At 42.6% G+C, this 25,030-nt stretch overlaps 1 protein-coding gene across 2 annotated transcripts in view; it reads right to left on the reverse strand.

Annotated features, from left to right (window-relative positions):
• Positions 1-933: 933 nt before the first annotated feature.
• The window catches only part of GTF2E1 (general transcription factor IIE subunit 1), a 265,820-nt gene continuing 241,723 nt past the window's right edge, over positions 934-25,030 (reverse strand). For both annotated transcript variants that reach the window (XM_085621041.1, XM_085621042.1), the window contains exons 4-5: positions 21,015-21,247; positions 934-4,737 (exon numbers count right to left, since the gene is read on the reverse strand). In XM_085621041.1, coding sequence (XP_085477167.1) covers positions 4,292-4,737; positions 21,015-21,247 — 679 coding nt within the window. In that variant the 3' untranslated portion in view covers positions 934-4,291. The remainder of the gene's footprint in view (positions 4,738-21,014; positions 21,248-25,030) is intronic.

Genomic DNA, 25,030 nt, shown 5'->3' on the forward strand with positions numbered 1-25,030 from the left:
GAATTCCTTACGTTTGGTGAGTGTCACTCTGGTGCCGGAAAACTCGGGGTAGTGAGGAGCAGGCCCCGATACCGGCTCCGCAGGTGGAGCGCAAGAGTGAGGCCTAGAAGCACAAGGTTTTCAACTTCTTTTTCCTGTGCTTCCTAAACTTATCGGACTTCAACAAGGAGGTCTTGGAGCGGGAAGATGATAGTCAGGATGAACGGCTCTGGGAATGGCCCGCAAGATCTTCCAAAGAAATGGGACCAGGAACGCTGCAAAGGCTTCTTTTGCCTTGTTGCCAGGAAGTCCATCACCTGCTCGCAAATCACTTTCGGGTGCACCAACTTACAGACCATGAAGTCGTGTCCCGACCCCAGGCACCAAAGACAGACCAAGTTGGTATCAGACACAGCCATCTGCCTGTGACAATCCTTGCCAGTCTTAAACCCTGAAGGTTAAGCAGGGGACAGGTCCCTAGCACACTGGGAACGTAAAGCTCAAATATATTCGACAAAAAGTCTAAAGAAGTTGGTAAACAAAAAAAAAAAAAGAAATGAGCAAGGTAGCTCTCTGGTTGGCGCAGAAAGAAAGGAACCAATGTCAGCTTGGCAGGGTGGCACTTATATAGGCACTGCAACACCACTTCTGACGTGGAGCCAAATGATGCCACCTATGAGCGCACAGAAGTACTGCTCAAGATTTTATGGATCAAGTCTGACGCTTATTGAATACTTTAAGCTTAGGAATCTGTGGTTAAAAGTCTCTTTCAGAAGTATAATTATTAGATGATCGCGTGAGATGGCATTGAAAGACTCAAATAAAAGCACTAGATTGAGTAATTTGATGGCTTACTAAAAACTTTTTTGAACACTTCTCTCTTCCCATTTTCTGTTTTGCCAGAAATAGTGTCCGTTTGCACTCGAAAAACAAACAAAAACTCAAAAACCATAGTAATAGCAATTTGTTTATTGTATAAAGAATCAATATATCCAAAACATAGCAAAATACAGCAATAAAACCATTAGAAAATTGTAAAATGCACTACTTGATGCAGAAAGTCTCTTTCCATTAAAAGTTCGAGTAGCCCACCTCAACCAACAAGGGAAGCTGCATAACACCACACAAGGAAAAAAGACGGCGCTTTAAACTGACAGAGCAGGAGTCTAATCCCTTCATGTAAAAAGCTCAGTGTGAAAGGGTGGAAAATATTTTTGCAGTCAGTATGCTCTGTTGAAGGAAGTGCTTTAATTGCAATACAGCAAACCGGCAAATGTTACTAATACAATGGAAGAACCATTGTTTGCCTATGAAATAGCAATTAAAACAAAAAACATTAAAGACATAAAACACTCAGATACCCCACAAGGAAGTCCCTCTGCAGACGCATAACAACTCTGAACGCAAACATAACCTTAAAATTCAGTCGACAAACTCAGAACTCACACTGAACCACCAAAGAGACTGCCTTCCAAAGGCTAAAGAAAAGAGGTGTGGAGTGGTCCTGAGAAGAGACTAGAAAATCTCCACTGATGTACATCCTCAGGCTCTACTGCAAAGGACCTCGCCAAAAAGAAATCTTGGTGACGAAGCGTAAACACCTACAATTGGGCTAGCAAAATTCAAGATGGCTGGGTGGCTGAGGGGGTCAAGTCTGAAAGCTGCACAGGTGAAGCAGAGTCTCATGCTAACTTTTTAAAACCAGGATTGCAGAAAATGGCTGCTCTTGTATTTCAACATGTGAATAAGGGGTATGGGAATTGGTCCACTCCTACTTACTAAAAAAAATCTTTTTCTCACATTTTGTCCAGGGAGAACATTCTGTAAAACTGATGCTCAGAGACTTGCTCACAGTAAGATCATGACTGCGTTTGCAAGAAAAAGATTAAGAGAGATGAGGTTGAAGCAAACTTTGTAGCTGAACCATCAGTTCTTCCCTCCAAGTAGGTTGCTCATTGAGCAGTCAGTCCCTTTAAAATGTATCTAAGAACAGTGAAAAAAGGGCCTAAAGCTGCAGATATAAAAAAGCAAGAATGGTCAGCGTAAATAAAGTTGACATGAATCAGAGTGAAGTCTGATCCTGGAACACTGGAATAAACCTAACACTCTTTGTTTCTAGGGCAGAAGGGATGTGGTTTTGTTTTATGAATCTAGCAGTCCCACTTCAAAGTTGGGCAAATAGGGTTATCAACCAACAGTAAACCTCTCATGAGTGGAGCAAAAAAACACATATGGTTCAATGGCTCAGTAGAAAATAAAATGGTCTCAGTCTTGTCTTCTCTGCAGATCACCAGGCTGGGACTGATTAAATGTACTAAGAAGCATTTGAGACAAGTTAGGGCTGCCATTACTATTAACAATCAACTGCATTTGTGTCAGATTCATCCTCAACAGGCAATAAACACAATTTGAGGCTTAAATTTATTAAAGATTATAAAGCTCTTTTAAATCAAGACCATTGAGCTCCTGCACACACAGACAAACACTTGAAAGGATCCTCCGGCCACGTACAGTGAAGAGCACACCAGATGATTCCTATTACTGTGCTCCGGAGGGTTGGGTGTGACAGATACCACACTGATCCCCTTGCAGTCTGTGTTAAAGTGATAGAAGGTATATGGGGAAAGTGGTGATACTGGCCCAAAGAAGGAGTAGTGAGTAAGCACTTGGATCGCATCAAGATGTTTTGGGATGGTGATACCACGTAAGTGATAAGAAGTGGATCCTGTCACGATGCAAAAGGAGCACACTCCCACGGGGATACTAATACTGCACGTTAAAAATCGGATTTTACACATCTCATTGCCACTCCTTGGTCATGCGATACCGCCAGGAGCTAGAAAGCAACACCACAATGATCCTACTAATTTTTATTGACTGTAAATTCAGATGCACTCTGTTGCTGCTTATTGGTAAGTTGACATCACATGGATGCCAACATTGCATATTGACGATGTGATAGCACAATGATCTCATTGCTGTGTAGAGGCACCATGAATCACATCGATTCTACAGATGCGGACTGAGAATGCGATATGTGATGCTATTGCCACATACTGAAAACGCAATACCACAATGATTCTATCTTCAAGTGTAAGGGCATTTGGTACCACAGAAAAGCTAACACTGAATATAAGGAGAAAGGTATCACTTAGATCCCGTTAAGAGGTATTGATAACATAATACCGCATAAACACTAAAACTGCCAATGGAGTACATAATACCACACAGATCTTATGGCAGTGTACTGCGAAGTGAATACCTAGAGCACCATATTGTTTGGTACTGAGAATGTAATGCATCAATGCTTCTTCCATGAATGCGATACAACTTGGACGCCTCTGGAATCATACCATACAATCCAAGTACCATGAACCTGATATTATCAGACAGTGGATACTACTGGTGCCTATTCGAATCATGGTATTGCAAGGGAATCTGCAGAATACCACCCTAACCGCTGAGGAAGAGCGATCGAGGACCCTGTGGCCAGAGAATAGAAGGAGCCATCGGAGTGCAGGTCCAAGGATCAGACAACAACAGCCCAAAAGAGTAGGCAGTGGGGAGTTTTCATTACTAACCATACAAGTTTGATTCAATAAATCCTCTTGTTGTTTAGTGGCCTTATTCCTACAACAGTTCAGCCTTGCCAAAGTTACTTTACTTCTCATTTAGAGTTCTATACAATTTCAGATGGAGACTTTTGTTTTTTCTCAAATGTATGAAGAAAAGAGTTGGCTCAAAAGACAATGAAAGGAGGGAAGAGAACAGAACATCTGAGATCTTAAAAATACACATTGTTAAAATGGAAATGCACATAAAAAGTTTAAACAAAAGCCTGTCGGGATATCTCTCAAAAAAAAGTATAAGCAGTGCCTACCATTAGAGAGCTTTACCTAGAGCTCCTCAACACAAGGAAATGAGGAAAAAAGTAATCTGGTGATCATAAAAGACCTGTCTAAAATAACATGAGTTCAGACCCAGTTTTGTTTTTGAAGCAAATCTAAGAGGAATGACATAGTTAAGCAAAAGAATGGGTTCGGGGATGGTCACAGCTTTCAAAATTTCACACCACTCACTGTTGCGTGTGCATTTTTCACATGTGCACACAACCCCACATGTACACACACGACTGCTTTCTTTGCTTGTTTTTGCCACTCTTACTTTTTAATATCAGGCTTTTAAGGGTTTTAAAATTTCCACAGATAAAGGCACCTTCCTCCTCGCAGGTAACCCATGTGTATAAAATGTGCTACATAGTTGTCCCCATTTCATATGGAAAGAAGGTAGTCACTCTAATGCGTGAGGAGCTTCAGTCATACATGTCCTCGAATATTCGCTGGCCCATTTCCATATAAAGCTCCTTTTCACGTGGTGTCATCTGAGTGACCAGCTCAGGTCGCTGGCTCACCACACTGTATAGGTAGGGCCGCCCTCCCACCATTACAGTGGGATCAGTTGCCACATTTTCAAACTCCTCCTCATCGTCGTCGTCATCATCATCTTTGTCCCGCAACCCATGTAGAGCGGACAGCGCAGTGGACGGGTGGGGCGGTGTTTCCTCGTCTGACTCACTTGTCTCGCTCTCAGAGTCGCTGGCATTTGTGGCGGCGAGTGTGCTCGCCCCGCCACCCCCTGTGGCAGCTGCCGCCAAAGTGGTGCTCTTTTTCTCATGAATGAGGAGAGCCTGCATCACCTCTTCGTTGTCATCCATCGCCTCTTTGCCGTCATCACGCTCTTGGAACACACTCATGCCATCTTCAAAAGAAAAAAAAATAAACACACTTAAAATAACGCAACACGTTTTACCTTCCTAATCACAGTATCCTTTAAAACAGAGTTGGTGGCAGTCACAGGCTGTGAAAAGCACCGATAGGTGTGTTGATTGTATTCAGGACAACAATCCTTTTCTACAGGACAATTGTTTAAGGTAATATATAGGCTGAGAAAAAACATTATTTCCTACCCAAAACAAAAACAACAAGCATGTTAAGTTAGAACCCCCACTTTAAGTGTTACACAAAATAGACCTCTGAAGGCGTATTTAATTGTGTTATATGCGACGTCCTTCAGCACAGCTAAACGACATGCTTAAACAAACTATTAAAAATCTTAATTGACATTAATCTGTTAAAAGATTCCTGGTCATTTGTCTGCGTTTATTTTAATTTCTTGTGACTGAGCTTTAAAGAGTCCTTCACTGTTATTGGCAAACTATTTCCATGCATGTGACTTCAAAAACCAATGGCCGTCTTTCAAATATCCACTCTAAGTAGCCAGGTCACTCCCTAAAAACAAGCACTGGCAAAGTCTTGACTATAGGCGAAATACTGGCTTTACCAATCGGATGGGGGATAACAGGAGGGTGAGTGTTACTCAACATGCTATTAATTGTAGTAGACATCAAAAAAAGCAAACAAGAAAATAATAAGCATATCTGTGTTTTTGTGCAATCTTGGATCTAAATTCTCTGAATCAATACAGTCAGCTAATAGATAAAGGACAGACTCACGAACATCTGGATTTAGTGCAATGTGCTGCAGGCACTGAGTCCACTGAGCTATTTTACCCAGCTATGCAATGAAAACAGAGGGGAAAAAATAGGATGCAGGGGTCTGCATTTCGAATGAGGTCTTTTGTCCACTGTAGGACACCAGAAGGCTTTGACAAGTGCTCTGAATCCGTCCTCTGGGTAATTACAATCAAACTAAAACAAGCATTTGCAATGCAATAGGTCTCGCATTTACGCAAGTTTGAGCTATTGACATTGTAAATGACAATGCCTTTTATTTATGTTTTGGTTTTTAAAACATAAATAAAAGGCGGTGTCATTTACAATGCCAATAGCATAAACGTGCGTAAATGCGAGACGTATTGCATTGCAAATGATTGTTTCTTGTCCAACCTCCACATCTCAGGCAAAGCTACGTCTGGAATTCTGCTTGACCAAACAGCAATTTTTGCAAGAATCATGTGTTATCGGCTTTTGGCATGAATGCAAGATTGCAAAACGTGGCTCACTAAATTATTGTTATGTCCCCAGCTTGAGAAAAGCAGATCGAAAACGAGTTTCCGCCCACTCTGTCAAGCTTCACCGAGTGCTAAACAATTTAAACGTGCAAAAAGCCTGGGAAACCAACTCTTTACAGCAACTGTGCAAAGTAATACTAAGTTATGAAACGTGTGCTATTTCATTTTAACCAGACTTAAAATTCGTCCAATCGCTAAAACACGTCTGCATATTACTATCTCCCCAAAAACACAATGCAGGCTTACCTGGCAGAAAGCTCTTCAATGACATCTAAAAACAAGCCGGAAGTCAGGCGCCCTTGCCCGGGACGTGGGCGGGGCCTGCTCCGGCAGGAAGAGAGACGGCGTACCATGCTAACGCGGGGCTCCCATGCTGAAGGGAGAGCCCCGCGGTGGCGACCGGAGTGGAGCGAAGCCCCGGGTCCCAGGAGGGGGCCCGGGTGAAGACTGCGGCGGACGAGGCTGCCCACGGCAGCATGGGGCTCCCGGGAGTGCAGGGAAGCCCCGCAAGAGAAGTGCTGCAGCCGCGAGGAGGAGCCCCCCCCCAGAAGAGCAGCCCGGTGAGTGAAGAAGGGCTGGGGGGTTCCGTGTGGGCTATTGTTGGTGCCTGATCGAGGCACAGCGTCCTTGGCGACAGCAGCGCTACGCGCTGCGTGGGCTGACATGTGGTCGGAAGGGGGACAGGAGATGTGCACGCCGCGTGGCTGTAGGCGCGTACACCAATTCAAATCCGCTAAGAGCCTGCGCGTGCACATCTCCTGTCCCCCTTCCGAGGCAAGTCAGCAACAATAGATCTCGCCGAAAGCAGCGCTCCGCGCTGCGTTCGCAGGCGAGACCTAAAAAAGCATCATGATCATGCTTTCCTCCCAACGATCAGCACAACCCCCGACATGACAAAAAACAGATGGCTGAAGCTTCTCACTCGAGCAGCCCTTTGGAATCTATGGCCCTGTTAGGGTAAAGTGAAAAGTCTGCTATTCCAGGGAAAAAACAAGAGGTTCTAAAACTTTACAGACGACACAGCACCACAGAAAGCAGATAAATAATTAAAAAATAGCTTTAAAAAGGCAAAACTTGCTGCAAACTGAAAGAATTGTAATAGCTTTAAAAGACCTGCAGATCTATACGGAAATAAAGCTTTGTGGAGAACACTCTAACATAGAAAGCAAATAAATGACTGCATACAGAAAGCAAATAAAGCAGACGCTGCGAAAGGAAAGACATATTTTTAAAATAGCTTAAAAAAGCCAATGCACATCGCCTTGCAGTTTCATACAGAAAGCAAAATAACAACAAGAGGTTTTAAAGCTTTACAGACACACAAGCAAATGCTAGGCTTCCAGAATCATGAAATCTGAATGGCTAAAATTTCAAACTCAGATGAAAACTTTCTTATGAAATTATGTAGGCAAGCACAATTTTGAATCTCTTCCTCACTGCAGCCGGGTTGTGCAAATTTATTTACTACATGCAACAGACCAGTTGACTGGAAGACTCTAGAACACATGTAGTAAAAATTCAGCTTTTAACTGCAATAATTCATAGAAAGACCCAATGCGGAGTTCTACTTTGTCAATAATCTTCATCTCTGTTTAGGGCAGGAACTGAATTTGCTACAAAGCACAGAAAAGGAACCAGACCTTGAAAACTTTTTTTCCCACCACCATGATACATTTTATTTATCAAACGGCACAGAGAAGAAGCAAGATCTTTAGGCTGAAGCCACTGAAGAAGCTTACGCTGAAGAAGAGAGTGCCAAAAGTTGCCCCTTTGTTCTCATCAGGCCTTCCCAAGGAAGCACAGCTAGTACTAAGAACAACAAAGAATGGCACATCCTTCTACACAGGACCAACGCCACTCGGGTGCAAAAGATACGGCGTTCCACAAAAGGCAGCGAATGGATTCCCTTCTGTCAATACACACTGGATGTCTCTGAACTGCATTCACCCACCTATCTGATGCCCAGCTACTACGAGCAGACATGGGAGGAATGATCAGGAGCTGCAAAGATGCCAAGCATGCCATACTTTAGCCAGGGCTGAAAACAGTACATTCCTATGACTCACAGGTCGCTTGCACATCGCAACCAGGAGATCTGATGTACAACTGCCAGCCTTTACTTTGCCTGAACCAATGGAATCGTTGAAAGAAGCAAGTCTGAAAGTCAATTTGGTACATGATTACTACTACTTAAAGGACTAGAAATATCTTCTCAAAAGCTGTACATTGAACCCATGTGAGAGGCAAGAAAGGAGCTTATTAATATAATGTTCTGACCAACGTCCGAGGAGACAGCAGAGAGGGTTTCAAGTAGAAATGAACCTTGCACTAAAAGGAACGGTGCTGCCACAAAGTTAACTATCCTACTGCTATGTACTGGCTCTTTCTTTTTCCCAACTCATTAGTGCAAAATGGCCTTGAAAAGCCAATGACTACAAACAAGGGATTGAGCTACGTCTGCAAAAACCATGACTGAATCTACCTTGGCTTTGTGGGAGTGCACAGATTTGCATGAGCCAACAGCCAGCACAAGGATTAACCTACAGAGAGGTGTTTTAACAACTACATCTTATCTGTAGCTCGTACATGGACACCACTGGGTAGATAAAAGATGGACAGGGGAACAAAACTGTGGGCTTCATGGAACAGAAGATAATGGAAAGGATGCATGTACTCAGTTGGAATGGCTGTAGGTCTTTAAACTGCATAGTACATGTCAAACACTTGGGGAGTGACCAAAAGCACTGAAGTGAGTGCCACAGTGTGGGGACAATACTGAAAACGTCCAAAAACTGTTTCTTTAGTATATCCACCACCAAACGGCCTTTCCCAAAAGGAAATCCAGATGCTGTGGTATAAGTTTATCCTGTAGAAAGAGAAATCCCACAGTCTGCATCATAGAAATGATTAGCTCTTCAAAAAGTATATATAAACATTTGCTGGAAGCCAGTGAAGTGTTTGCTCGGTTGGGACATCGGATCTTCTTGGCTCATACCAATCTTTCTGCTGTAATCTGGACCGTTTGCAAACTTTTTATTATGACCGAAAGGAAGCCTAGCTAGAAAGATTTCTCGAAGTAGAACTAGGCTGGAAACATGATATTTCTGGGGATGAATAGAAAAAACATTTTTGTCTGCTTCCACTGCAAAAAGAAACAGCCCGGGAGCACTGAATTATTAAAGTCCAATTTTTGTAGACTTTAAAACCGGTGGAGGCAGGTTGTCTTTCTAGGGCAGGGGTCTCCAACCTTTTTTTGTAATAAGAGCTACTTATGTTCAACGAAAATCCTCCTTAGTGATTATTATTATTATTAGAGATGTAATACTGACCACATTAGACTAGATTACATTCGTGGCCACCATATGCAAAGATTACCAGCAGTGATTACTTCAGTGCATCAAGCATGGTTGCTAGCAGTAATGTAAAAATGGATGTCAATGTGGACTGCCTTTACCTGGGTAAGATAACAGCCATAGCTGCAATGCCCCTAGTATCAAGTAAAATAATATTAGGAATAAGTTCTCAACACCATTTTATCACTCAAATATTAAGTTATTTTGGAAATTCAACCATTTTTCTCCAAATATCAGCTTAGGAGTTCAGAAAATTTACACATTTTTATCTCAAATACATGCGTTCAATTTTGGTGCATATATATTAAGGCAATGAAGCAAAAGCTTCCAATTTAGTAGGCTGGGCTGCACCCAGGAGAGCTACCTACAGGTAGTTGGAGAGCTACCAGCAGCTCACAAGCTACTTGTAGGAGAAGCCAGGTCTAGAGCCTCTGGCCATACTACTGTGTCCCAGGGATGCTCGGTGCCATCCACTGTATTTTGCCAACGTTACACTTCAAGAAGTTCTTATTTTTCCATGTATTCACCTCCAGCAGACACAGAGATACTGAAAACCTTTTAAGCCAATTTAGCTGGTCCACCAGACAGATGTTTTACAACAGTTCTTCAGAAAAAGAAGAATGAGGGGGCTGGTAAAAAGCGGCCATTCATTATCATAAATGTCAAGGTCTTTAACTAATCATTTTCGAAAGGTAGGGTGACCTTATCCCAAACTAAAATTGTGTTAGGTTCCAAGGCACAAAAAGTTTGAACCTCAAAAGTAGCCTCAGCTCACAGAAGGCCACTGTTATTCCATGTGTTATAAACGAGTACAGATCCTTTCTGTTCTTTGCTGTGTATTAGAGGAAATCGATGAAGGCGCCTTGTTTAAGGATAATCATGCAATTACCAATCGTTGCTTAACAGGTTTTACATTTGGTCGCATGGCTTAGCTGGATGTTGAGAAAAGATAGTCAACCCTAAACAAATGAAGTAGTTTATTCTTTTGTCCAAGACACAGTGGCAACACTTAGCGCCGGCATTTAAGACCTTGCAGAGAACTTTCTCACAGCCAGCACTACATCAAGATTGTCTGGGAAGATGCCTAGCTGGTAGATGTCAGCGCCTTAGCTACCTTACCCTCAAGATGAGCGACTGTAGGAAGGGATGAAGATCCCAGTTACAAGGCGATAATGTAGATGTGCGGTGCAAAAAACTAGAAATGGCATAGGGTGGCTGAGACGGAGGAGTGATTGAATACTCAAAAAAACTAGAGGATGGAGTGGGTGCGGAAGGGACAGAGAGAGAAGACAAATGTAAAAAAATAGCCGATCAAGGCCCCCCCCTCCCACATAACAAAACTTGTGAATTTGGACCTCTACGCTTCTTTGAGGTAACTCTTGACATGGAGGTGGGCTCCAAAAATATATACTTGACAGTTATCTTAGGTCTTGAACATCTATCTGAAGACTGCCTGCTTGAACATACTCAACAGGCTGATTTAGTTGTTTGCTCAGGTTGTCTGTTAAGCAAGGGCCCTTGTATGTCACCAGATGTCAATGTGAAGGGGACTTGGTGCTGCAGTGTTTCCCGAGGTGGTGCAATGCTTCCAGGTGTGTTGCAAGGCAGTCAAGTTGAGTGTGTGTGCACCATTACCACATTCTACTCAACCATGAGGTGAAAGGCTTTTGGGGCAACAATTCGCAATACAGGAGGTACTCAAGCTTGCCTTACAGGACACCTTCCAAGCATCCATATATACATAATCAACGAAGACTCCTTCATTGGTGCACAGCATCAGAACAGAAATGCTGTGATTTGGATGCAGCCTAGGCTAGTAAAGGTATTGACTGGTTGCACAATGCAAGTTAGACTTTTGCTCTCTGTGGATATTAGTGGGTAATGTTTGTGGGTTGCTCTTCCGGATCCCTGCTGACCTGTTTCCAAAGCGGAGGTTAACTCATTCCCATTGTGATCTTTCCGCTCTCCCTGGGTGTCTCATTATTGCACAATACCCAAGGACACAATTCTAGAGGACAGCATGCGGACTCTGTCCTAGCCCAGCCGCTCTAGCCATGGTCTGCGCCTGGTGTGCAAGTGCATATCCGGGTTTGGTGAGCATGGGCATTTCCAACACCGCTCGTGAATAGGCAGCGCCATATCACCCATTCATAGGGGGATGTACGTCAGGCACACAAAAAAACCTCACTGCGCATCCACAGCAAAGACCCCACTCACCCTCTCCCGCCCCTTGTTGAAGGGTGGAAAAGAGGTGTAGGTTAATGCATACCTGCTCTGACACTTCAATTCTTCAAGTGAGACTGCTGAATTCAGTTATGTTTTCTTAATGCTACGTTTTTCGGTTTCCCAGAGCGTCCCGTAGTGATGGGCACTTTGGCTTTGGAGCATGCAGAATGGACACTTAGTCTCAGGGCATCATCCTAGGTCAAGCAAGGCAGCTTCAGTTTGTCCTGACAGTCATTCTTTTCTCAGCAGCATTTTCCTCATGCAACGGCACCTTCAATGACCCCCTTCACCCAAAGCCGTTCTTAAGTTCCTTCCTCCAAGGCAGCAGATGCAGGCAGGCTGGCAACATGAGACCGGGAGAGGGAGCTGGCAGTTAATACCGCAACCATGGAGAACACAATAGTATCTCATTCCCTGGTGCTGTGGTCCCCAAGATCCTGACAGCCGACAGTTTTTACCCTATACTTAAGCTAAGTTTGCAGAGAGGGTATGCCCATTTTACAAGTCCATTGTGGGACTGGTTTCAGGTAATTCCTGACAGGTTCTGCCACAGTCATTGTCTAACAATGCTAGCAGGATGGTGCGGTGGAGTTGCAGCTCTCCCATCAGAAAAGACCCAAAACAAAGGCACAAAGTGAAAAGGCTTCCATACCTAACTACCAATGGAAATTTGGGGGCAACACTTGTAGGGAAAAATGGAGCAGGAAAGGGCATGGAATTCTCCTAGACTTCAGGAGCACCCTTGTTATCCTTCACTCCACACGTTAGAGTCTGGCGCACTAGAAAAAGACCTCAGGACTGCTTTGGAAGAGCCATACAATATGCATTGCTTTTCAGGACTCTCAAATCCCCATTTTAGGTGCTACTGAGGTTGAGGAAATCATAATAAATTCTTGGGTTGCGACAGCCACCAGCAGCATACGCGGTACATGCACAATCTACTATACTTGTACACTGTACACAGACACACACAACCAACAAATGCACACAGTCGGTCACCCATCTCCCACATGGATGAAGTAAAGTAACCGGCTGAAGGGGACTGTAACAAATTAAATACAGAAGAGGCAATCTATTGCTGGTAAGGGACAGGTAAAAAGGCCTGGCCTGCAGCTAGTATATGCTGCTTTAACTACGGTCAGTCTTCCGCAGCCCAACAAGCAGACAGTAGTCCCGCTAAAAAAAAAAAAAAAGGGAGGGTACACTTGGTCCTCCAGACCACAGACTCCCAATCTGGGTCTCATTCCGTGTCATAAGGAGTCCTCAGTGAACAGGATTGTTGTGTGTGCAGAGTTGAAAATCAAAAGAAGGGAGAAGGTAGAAGGGAGAAGGAAGGGAGAAGGTGTCTGATCTTTCACATATAGAACTCTTAAACACACTGTCTTCTCTTTTCCAAATTATGCATCAAAAAGTTCATTATTTTATCCTCGTGATTTTAACAGGTACATAATACAACTCGCTCATCAAGAGGTTGCAAGCATGTGCCCATTCACCTGGTCGATAAGAGATATTGGTGGCCTATAACCTGATCTCCAGTACTATGCCAGATAGAATGGAGTGCATGGGTAGACTGGTGTGGACAGCCACAGTTATATTCCATATAGGTTCCCCGATATAGGTCCAGGTAACATCATAACCCTTCACCTAGATTCTCTCCTATATTACATACATAACTGATTTGAGGGATTGACCTTTCACCTAGTTACAATACTACACACAATACGTAGGGTTTATCCCTGAACACCGGCCTCAAATTATGCATGAGAGCAGTCTATATTTGGCATAGAGAGCTGGTGCGCTGGGGTAGTGCGGAGATCACTGCCATCAGACGAGAGGAGGCAGAGGCCTGCATAAGCCCCGGATATCAATGGAATGGGACCAGTTAATAGAAGCATTCAAAGCCCTACAACCCGTTCCTAGAATAAATGCCAAACAGTATGGTAATTATCGCCTGATTCCTACTCCACCCTTACTACTGGCCCCAGAACACTACACACACGTAGTATGGTTCTCCAAATCCCATATTCTTCACATGCCTATATAGGCACAATGCGGAAGCCAGGGTAGACTGCATAGCTGATTGTCCTAACTGGGGTAGTGCCAGTCAGGAGGGGTGGGGGTAGGGAAGTTTAGATGTTATGTTATCATAAAAGCACTCATGGATGGTCTTTTTTCCCCAGGTACCAATATAAGAACGCACATGCCATATAACCTGTACTGAAATGTGTAGTGTCAAATGATAGATATTGACGAATGATAGTGAGGTATACAATGTACGGTATTATCTTCAATGTACGGCAAATTTCACTATGTATATACATGTTTTTGTCGAAAAGAAAAAAGGGAAAATCAATAAAGTGTGTTAAAGAAAAAAAGAAATTATGCATGAGGATTCTTGGTTTCTTGGAGGCACAGCAGAACCATCATTTCCTGCATAATAACTACGTATAAAGTTAATTCCCGACATCATCCTAAGTCCGACACTGGCACAGCAAGGTAGAACCCCCTGGGGATACCTTAGGGTACATAAACATCACATCTTCCTGAGATAGTTAGAGGAGATCAGGACTTCCCGACCGACACACTGACGCAAGACGCGGAGGTTCCTGCATGCAAATACTCCAGCTCGCAGTGGTCAGACATCCCTCGCGGGGTGTTCAGCTCGAGACCAGAGCGAGGTCCCGCAGTCTCACATCAGGTAATGGGGTTGGTCTTATCCAAGAGGGATTCTTGGCTTACATCTACTCACATGCTAAGTACACTTAGGTACATCTAGTTAGGATTGCATCGTAGGAGTACGCATTTTACTGTCATGTATTTTATGTACTTGCCTGTGGCTATGATTTTAACAAAATGGTAGAGACCTACCATCTGTTTACTTTCTTAGTGTTGCTACTCATTAATCTATGCTACTTATTTTACACTAGAATAACAACTGTTCAATAAATGCTTATTGAAAACGTCCCAACCATTTATTCTGTGTATCTCTCTGAGAAAAAGTGAGCACGAGTGACTGTGCGAAAAGTGAGTTACTGTTTCCATGGTCCAGAGGGATCAGGGTTGTCATGTTCGATAGTTGCCAAGAAGTATTCTCTCCTTGGTAAGAGGAGGTGATAGTGGCATCGCGAGCTAGCTGGTACACAGGCCAACATACCCGGTGGGGGTGTCTGGAATCAGTCTGGCACCAGTCCCAATGGGTACGTTGTCTAAACGTGCAGATCCTATATAGGTCTTATAGGAACTACACGACACCACTCCTATGTGCGAGATGTGAAGGCAAAGGATCTCTCTGAAAAACTCCACGCATTGTACAGCTCAGCAAAAGAGATAGAGTTACAGTGTCTCTTTAATAGAGTCTGTCTACTTCTGTGTATGCTCACCTCAGCTTGATTCAGAAGATGGTAAAAATGAAATGAATCCTCAGGAAGAGCAAGTTACTTATCTTTGGTAGTGCTTTTTCTGGTGGGTACTCCATCTAAAAGCATCTCTCTCACCTTAGAATACTACCCAGATGCCAGCCTCAATACAGAAAACGTTTTCACAGCATTGCTCCAAAGCACTGCTAGGTGACGTGGTGCAGCTCCGAGCCGACTCCACACCACACCCAAAGTGCCACCCCTGTGTGCAGGGGTCAATTTATTGTCTTTTGCCATGCTGCACCTTCGGATGCCAAGCGTGAACAATTGATGGTAACAGTGCGCATGGCGTCAACTGTGGCATTCTATGCTGGTAAGCAGTTATGAGTCATCTGCCTTGCAGCAACCTGAAAGAGGAGACACACGTTCACAAAGCACTACTGCCTTGATATGGACGCAGAAGCTGATGCAGCAGTGAGACAGACGATCCTAAGGAACCTGTTTTGATAAAGTGAGCCTGCGTCCTACTCTTTTTTTTGTATTATAATGTATACCACTGGCTAATCTGTTTCAAGCATGTGAATATATAAAAGATGCACTGATGGAGAACATGTGTTGCCAAAAGCATCAAAACTCCATCCATCATCTTGTGTTTGCTTTGTTTGCCCTTGGTTGGCAGGGTATGCCCAGACGTGGGTCCCTTCCTCACTTTGCCACTGGATTCAAGCTAGCGTGGCTGATGAGGGGTGTTACCCTGAAACTGGTGCCAGGATGCTGGTTTCCGGTCCAGGGAAGACCTGGCTTGGCAGTTCAGGCTTTACTGTTCCCATGAGACACAGGGTCAAGACTGATTTGCATATGGCTGGGTCTGAACTGTGGTGGCGAAGTGAGCTAAAGAATGATGATGGATTCAACTCAGATCTGGGACTGGGGCTGAGTGGCTGTAAAGTTTCAGTGCTCCGTCCATCATCTCCTTGTGTTAGCTTTATGTCAGAATCATGATACGCAAGTGGAAATGTTAGGAGTACCAGTGGTAAAAGGGTTGCAGCTGTGTCGTGGCAAGAGTGAGAAAGAGGGTTCATGGAAAAGGAAGAGGAGAGGGCGATGTAAGTAATGTGGTTGCAAGGAAGAGCTTGGTGGAAAGAAATGTGCTGACTGCCTGTCTAGAACAAGGAAGGGTGAGAAGGGTATCTGTGAATCCATTTGACTAGGTGTGGTAGGTGCACCTACGTCTGTGCCTGGTTCCCTACTACTTACCTACTCACTCTCTGTACCTTGTTTGCTTATTATGTGGTTTCACTGTTTCTTCATTTGCTTTCATGTCTAAACCATAATGTTATTTCTATAAGGAAAGGGGATGTGTTTAGGTTTACACAAGGGGGTTGTGGTTCCAACATAGAACTCTGTTGAATGTCAAAATGGTTCTTGATATTCTTCTCTGAACCTCTTACAGACGTGTTTACATAACTCAGGGAGGTCCTGGGATGCACCACCCCCCATCCTGGACACTCTTCCAAGTCAGAGTGCTCTGGATGAGAGCTGGGGCATGCTTAGGCTGTGCTACTTGGCAGACACATGCTCAGTTCAGCTCTCCCTTGATGCCACCGCACCTGCAGTTCAGCACATTCTCTATCCAGATTTTCAAACTTTTGGACCGAAAAAGCACACAGGCTTTCCACCTGATGTGCTGGGTGTCTTGAAAGAAAGATTACATACCGCTTTCCAGCTAATGCCCCGCTGCTGCATATTACCCTCAGAACACTACCAACCGAGTTTAAAAATAAAGCAGAAAAAAGGTTTGGAAATTAAAAATATACTAACATTTTACATAAGTTGGGGGCGTTAGACAACAGGTGTGCGGTGAGCGTGGAAGCCAGGCAGAGAGGACAGATTGTAGCCAGGAAAGGCCCACACTCATGAATGCAAAGTAGATTGCAACTTTTCTCCCATAATCCCAAGACAGGAAATGAAGATCTGTCGCTGCCTCCACTGCCTGCTGCTCTTTTGCCACTACTGTGTTTGCCCCACTCACACCCAGCACCCCCTTTTGCTCTGGACCCACATCACAGAAACAGAGATGGGTCTGCAGGCACCCTCCCCACAGCACACCATCGCCAACTGCTTTCTAGCTCTAGAAGGAGGAGGCAATTACGAGGGGGTAATGTGGGAGGAGGGAATAGCTGGGGACCTCCTCACCGCCTCCCGCTGTGATTTGTCTGCAAACACTCAGGAACTCTGGGCTGCATTTCCTATTGCAAGAATGCCTTCTAAATGCCCCAGGAGAGGAATAAGGAAGAAATGATTGGTGCAAATGGAAGAGGGTTTGAGCACTCTTTACACAAAGGGGTTGGGTACCTCTCAAAATATCTGTTAAATCAATGCAGTATTCAGGTTCAGCCTATTACCGCAAACTACTTTATGGAAAAAACACTTCGTCCACCCTTCAATAACCCAAAAATATCTGGACCAAGATTCCTTACTACTCCAAATGAAATTTTAACCAAAGCATGCTTGGACAGTGTGCATATATTCTCATTACAAGGCGGCTCTTCAAGGAAGAAAGGGCGGCCGGGTTGTAGGCTTGTAGCCTGAGCCCTCTGTCCAAGAATAAAGCAAGCAGTGGGAGTAATAGAGCTGTGGAATGGAGTCAAGATGGAAAAGACTACAGCAGGAGAGGATGTGGTGTCCAATTTTGGTTTGGCCACTACTAACCGTGATTAAAGCACCGCTGTATGTGTAAATATGCCTTAAGCCACCTGATTGGATGGCAACTACACATTGTATCTCTGTATTAGAAGACAGTCAAACTCTATATGACTTGAACGGCAGGATACCAAACATCCGGTTTGCGAAGGATTTTCTCCAGTGTTGGTTATCTTTTTGACAACAACCATGTATTGTTTCAGACTCCAATATTGAAAATAATAAACTTGGATATGATTCGGAGGTGTGTGATGTCATGATCTTTAGGGAATATCATAGTGAGCCCCTGAGAACATGCAGACGGTCAATGCCCCCTATAAGAACGGGGATTTTTATTTGGGATGACAAGAAGCCCAACTCAAGGAATAATAACATTAACTTGTCAGGGTGAACCCCAAAGTCACTAACTTAACTAGAGCTCAAGCCCCTTGTAGCTTTGGCACACAGCAAGCAGGCTCAGCTTCGGGAAAGCTTGTAAAGTATTTATGCAGTACCAAAACAGTATTATATCAAAAACATCAAACAAAAAAAATCTCAATCCAAATTAGAGAACTACCGCACAATTTGATAAACAAATGACATAAACATTACAAAAATCCAGTAAGGTGATTGGAGATATAAATGTTTAAAGTTTTGAGCAAAAATAACACCAAAAATCACAAAGTGCCAAATACAGTCTTTAGCAGCGGTCGACCTTTACCTAGGTGCTACTTCAAGCTGACTACGAAAGAAGGTCAGCTAACTGACCCTTGGAGTTCACTTCTTTTTTCCCCAAGGTACAAGAGGTGCAGTCCTTCAGGGCTCCTCTCAGGTCACAGAGCACAGAGCACAGATTCAGTCTACCTCTAAACTTCTGCAGGTCCATAAAGTATTCTAAGGAGGGTATCTTGAGATGCCATATTTATAATTGGCACTAGCCAGTGGGTGGGGGATGACTCCTAGCTCTCCCTAACCAAATGAGTAAAATGCGCCCCTAATTTGCCAGGGACAAACTTACACACTATTTCAGAAGTTCCTGTTTGCCCTACTCCAAATAATCCGACAGTGATTCCTCACTCCTAAAATCCAAGATGAGTAAACCCTTCCTCACTTCCGCAGCGCTCTTTGTTCACTCAGAGGTATGGTCAGGGTATTGAGCAGTTCCCTCCCCTGTGTTCACTCCAAACCAGTCATGGGAGTAGCTTCCATCCCAGCCCAGGGTTAGGAGACATCCTAGCTAGTGTGGGCCTTGGGGACAAAGGCTTTTCCTTCTTCAGTTCTCTCATTACACTAAACTATGGATGGGCAGAGCTCACCTCTGTCCCTTTCAATTTAATGAAGTTCCTGGGTCCACCCAAATTCTCCTTCCTGGGCTGATATTGATCCAATGCCCCACACACAGTCTGTCGTATTACCAGGCCTAAGCCACCGTTTTGCTCTGGGAGCAATTTTTACAGCTCATTAAGGAGAAGCACTTGCTAGACACCTGCTGGCAGGCTAAAGCAAATTAGCCTCCATGCTCTTTAGGCAGAGGAAAAGGTATTTTCTGAAAGTTCATTTCCCTAAATATTTATTAAACATCTAACTTTACCAATGAATTGAGCGTTTAATAAATATGCAGTTTTCTGTCAAAAGTTACAGATTAAACTTTATAATCTGCATTTTAGACATTTTATAGAATCCAGCTACAGCCCTGCCTGTGAGAATAACTTTTGGGGACTATTCACTGGAGGAACATGCCAACTTTCATTTTACACACGTCATGTGGGTGGCAGGTTGTACTCAAGGGTGACTTATTAATGTTAAAAACAGGGTTTCTTCCCTGTCAAAAAGAGTTATTTTTGACAGGCTTGATAGCAGGTTTCTAGGCTGCTGCATTCAGGCTACATAGCATAGACCTAAAGCAATGTTTCCCAGGCCCACTCTATGGATGGCACAATATTTGCTGCAGTGCACGGGTAGCATTTAACCTTACTGGCCCGAGTGTATTTCCTACACTAGTGGATCTTAACCTTTTGATTTCTGTGGATCCCCACTTAACCTTCAGTGCAATCCGGGGACCCCAACGGAATATTCATTAGAATCCGTAGACCTCCCACTGAGTCATTAGTGGAATCTGAGGACCCTAGCCTAGGCAATTTCACAGCATAAAAATACCCAAAATTACAGCATTTTAATTTTATTGGGAAGGTTGGAGCTTTTCTAAGTTTAAGTGAAGCCGTCCCATTGTACATGCTATATTCTGTTAAACATACATGCACTGCTCCCACGAATCCATCTCAGGATACCAAATTAACTTTTCATTGTGCTTCTTTATTAATATACACTTAATCAATCTGTTAATATTATTGTATTTTCTAAGCAGTCGCGGGCCACTTGAGTAGGAGTCGAGGACACCCAGGGGTCTCCATACCACAGGTTAAGAACCGCTGTCCTACACCATACACTAGAAACATATATATTTATCTCACAGCAACTCGCGATATTCACACGCTTGCGCGCGGAAATCACCAGCGTAGACCAACTTTTTGCAGCATTATTATTTTTATTCCTCTTGTGTCAGGACGCGTTTCGCCGTCCAAGCGGCCTTGATCACCTAATCATACGTCACAGAATTACCCATTTTTAAAGTGCAAGTGCAACATCGTCATTGATAGACATGGAAGACATACTATTGCTTATAAGTACATAATGTATCATACTTGCAAACTTTCATTGCGCTCATATTAAATTCCCCATATATTGAGGGGATTCAAAACATATATATTTATATGCACATATATATTTATATATACACACAGATGTATATATACACACACACACATACATACACGTGTGTGTGTGTGTATATATATATATATATATATATATATATATATATATATATATATGTTAAAGATGTCAATCAGAGGTAAGCCAATTTACCCATATTTGAAGGGGGAGCTCAGGCACATTACTGCTGCTTAGCAGGAGTAAAGTGCACAGAATTCAAAATAAACTAACATAGGGTCCAGAAAAAAAAAGAAAAATCTGGGGTGAACATGAAGAAAAGATGGATTTGCTACAGCTCTAATTTGAAGTTTGTGAAAAACAAGGCAATTGTGAACCCAACCTCCATGTTCTGCACTTATACATTGCCTGCAAATTTATACGGTAATGATGTAGAATATTTCTTTAGTGATTTTACAAGGTCTGGAATGTCCTAAAGGTGTGGATGGGAAAGAAACATGTAGTGAAGGAAGGTGATCTACTGGCTACTTGTGAAATGTTTTAACATTAACCATGAACGTTATGTACAGGTGGTATCAACGTACAGAAATGAAATACATTTGGGGAAGGGCTAAAGACATGTCCACCCACTTCCACAGAATGTCAAGCCCATTCATACCTTCTTTGGTGCCCTCAGTGTCATTAAATGCCCCCTGGACTGTACTCTCCCGTAGCCATATGGGTCTCTCCTTGACGGTCTTTCCTTCCGCTGATGCTCGCTGGAGATCTTCCTGTTCCTCAATACTAATCACCACACTGTGGTTGTACATGTCGTCGTAGTTGGGACCCTTTGTTGTCCAAGCCTCACGGTGAGGACCGCTGGCTGCAGCAGCAGCAGCTGCACGTTCCTTGCTAAAAGGGAATCAAAAAGGACACAGATGAGGCAAATACATACACAATCCAAGTATTCTTAATGGATAACAGACAGAAGACCTGTACTTGATAACGCCCACTACCGTACAGTCAGATGTAATACACCAGGGCAACTAAGGATGGAGAGATAAGCAAAGACAATGGGGGCTAAAGTAAGAAAAAAGGGTACCGACACAGTCTTCAGGAGCATTTAAGCAAAATTCATGGCGTTCTGAAGGTTTACTTGTATATGCTAAGATTGCGTTACAGATCCAGGGCTAGAGAATAGTCGTTTTTTGAGTGATTGCAGGTCTTAGAAATTAGGAATCAGATTTCAAGGGATGGGCTTTGGTGTTGGGATGCATCTGGTCGCATTCTGCTTAATATTAGGTGTTTCAGCAAAGCATATAATCTTAAATGAGAATCAAAAAACACATGAGTTCCAATATAAAGCTTCTAGAACCCCTCAATATGTTCTGGCTTTAAATAGGTGGGCAGCAGGTTTCTGAACAATTGAAGTCTGGTTGTAGACCTTATATAAATTCAACTAAATTGTTCTAATCAAATATAGGGTGGATGTGGAGATATCTCTCTCTCTCTCTCTCTCTCTCTCTCTATCTCTCTCTCTATCTATCTATATATCTCTCGCTCTCTCTATATATGTACATAGAGAGAGATAGATAAACAGAGGGGGGTAGGTAGTCTGAAGTTCTAGTTAGGATCCCCAGGTATAGGAATTCCTCAGATTTTTACTCGCTAATAACTTTGCCCCATTTGACGAATCTTCACAAAACTTTGCACTGCAGACCTATTGGTTTTTCTACATCTGAGATATTATTTTTTTTTACATCGGAGGTTGTAAAGTTTTGCTGTGACTGGTCAAAGAGGAGCAAAGATAAGAGGGGGAACCCAAAATACGTTTTTCCACCAATAGATTTTTTCATTGGACATAGGGCGAAAACGGATGAACACATTTCCATAAAACTTGGCAGAATTATACAATATTTATTTATTTTATTTGAAAGTTTTATATAGTGCTGGCAATGTTTCAGAACATTGCTACATAGTTACATCAGTTTTGAGATTTTTTTAAATGATGTTCTTAATGTGATTTTAATGCAATGGTTTTAATTATTTATGAAATAAATAAAATGAAAGATTTTATATTTTATCCATTTCCCTTCCCTCCTCAATAATTCCTTCAAGAGGTGCTCAAAGACAAGTTAAGCCCTGCTAATATGGTGTGCAGATGATCTTCAGATGATCTTTCTGTGTACTACATGTAAGAAGGGTAAGTATGTTTTAAGTTATAAGGCATTTTAAGTTAGTTACATCTGTTAATGCAGTAGTTTCGCAAACTTTTGCGATATTTCATGAAACGACCACAGTACATTGTGATGACAAGGCATTATTTCATTGGCTAATGACTGCCTTTACAAAAGCAGAAGGCAGCCATGTTGTTTTAAGTACACCATGGCTGTGTTCTGGGTTACGGCCTTAGATATAGGTAAGTATTAGGTTTTATAATTTTTCCCTACCTATTACCACTTTTTCAAAGTGGTACTAGGTAGGGGAAATGATCTATAAGTTTCTATATATTTTAAGAAAAATGTACTGAGTAGTGCTGTACTTCCTAGGAAGAAACGCAGTACTTAAAATATATATATATATATATATATCAAAAATTAAAAACACACTACTACACTATATTTATATACACATATATATTACGACGATGTATTTCTAATTGTTTACATATATATATCTTTTTTTTTTAAAAGTCTACAGAGTTCCATGGTAATACTTACAAATTACTGCGCTACTTAAGAAAAATGTAAAAGAAATTAAATTGCGCACTTCTCTGTAAAGTGCTGTAAAAATATATAGACAAATATAAATACATTTCTCTACCTATTACTACTTTCATAAAGTGGCAATAGGTATGGAACAGCAGTAAAACCTACTACTTACTTATATTTAAAACCCTAAACTAGAACACAGCTAACGTTTACTGAAAACGACATAGCTGCCTTTTACATTTTGTAAAGACAAAGATTAGCCAATCAGATACTGCCTTATCAGCATGTACCGCGGTATACCGCAGCACAATCTATAACTAAGTATTTGAATATTTATAACTTTTACACTATTTACACCTAGCAGAATTTACCTCAATCTATATTCCTACCATAATACATCTACATCCATTCACCCACTTTCACACTACGTCTGTTTCAAGTACCACATTCCACTCTGTCACTTCACACTGTTACACTGTATGCCACTCCCCTCTACATCCCTCCAATATATGCCCTTCCACTCTACATCCCTCCAGTATAAGTCCCTTCAGTATACGTCCCTCTAATATAAGCCACTCTACCCTATTACACTCCACGCCACTCCATTCTATGCCACTCCACTGTACACTATAACACTGTACGTCACTCCACACCACACAACGCTACTACACTGTGCTATTCCACTGTATGCAACTTCACGATACAAGAATACACTTTACGCTATTCTACACTATGTGACTCCACGCCACTACATTGTAAGCCACTCCTCTGTTCGCTATCCCACTGTACGATACTCCACTCCACTGTATAGCACTACACTCAGCGTTATTCCACTCTACATCACTCCACTGTATGCTACTCCACTGTATGCCACTGAAGTGTATCCCACTACACTCTACAGTATTCTACTCTATGCCACTCCACTGTATGGTTTTCCACTCTTCGCCACTCCAGTCTACGCTATTCCAAAGTACACCACTACACTGTACCTCACTCTACGACACTCCACAACACTCCACTTACCACTACACCAGTCTATACCACTCCACCCGACCATACTGAACGGCACTCTACTCTACAACACTGTAATCCACTCTGTGGTACTCTACTCCACTCTATGACACTTTCTGCCATTCTACAGCACACCAGTCCAGTCCTCTCCACTGTACCATGCATTACTCCACAACCCTTTACTCAGCTGTATGCTACACCAGTTCACTCTACTCCATGCCACTCTACAACATAACATAGCACTGTATTACAGTTTACTACATTCTATCCTACGCAACTCCACTGAACCCCACTCTATGGCACCGTACAACACTCCACTCTACCACACTCTGCTCCATTCTACTACACTTTGTGCCACTATACCACACTGTACTCCACTCTATTCCCCTACACTCGACTGTACAACACTCTACTCCACTGTATGACAGTTTTCAACAGTCGACGACACACCGCTTCACTGTACAAGACACAACTCCAATTTGTAAGTTTACTCGACTCTACACTATGCCTGTCCACTTTTGTGCACTCCACGCCACTGTACTATATGAGACTTTAGTCCACTACACTACACCACTACACAACACTACACACTCCTCCACTCTACTGTATGACACTTCACTGAAGGACAATACACTCTATGATTTGAAACACATTTTTATAAATGAAAAAAACACTAAAATTCACTGGGAAAAAACCCAAAGGTTAAACCTTTGGTATAGTTAGGAAAACTTTATTTAATCTTTCTTTACAAACCAAACTTAAACTTCGCAAACATTAGAAATGCTAAAGCTTTAGTTATACTTGAGACGTATAGTTTAGGCACCATCTTTTAATTACTACATCTTTATTCTTTCTATACAAACAAAACTGAAACTACATAAAATTTAGGTATTCTAACTATACCATTAACTATTTATGCAACACCTACAACTTATATTCAACTCGGTAGCCACACTACGTTACCTATAACTCA

This window comes from Triturus cristatus, chromosome 8, assembly GCF_964204655.1.
Source record: "Triturus cristatus chromosome 8, aTriCri1.1, whole genome shotgun sequence".
NCBI classification, from domain to species: domain Eukaryota; kingdom Metazoa; phylum Chordata; class Amphibia; order Caudata; family Salamandridae; genus Triturus; species Triturus cristatus.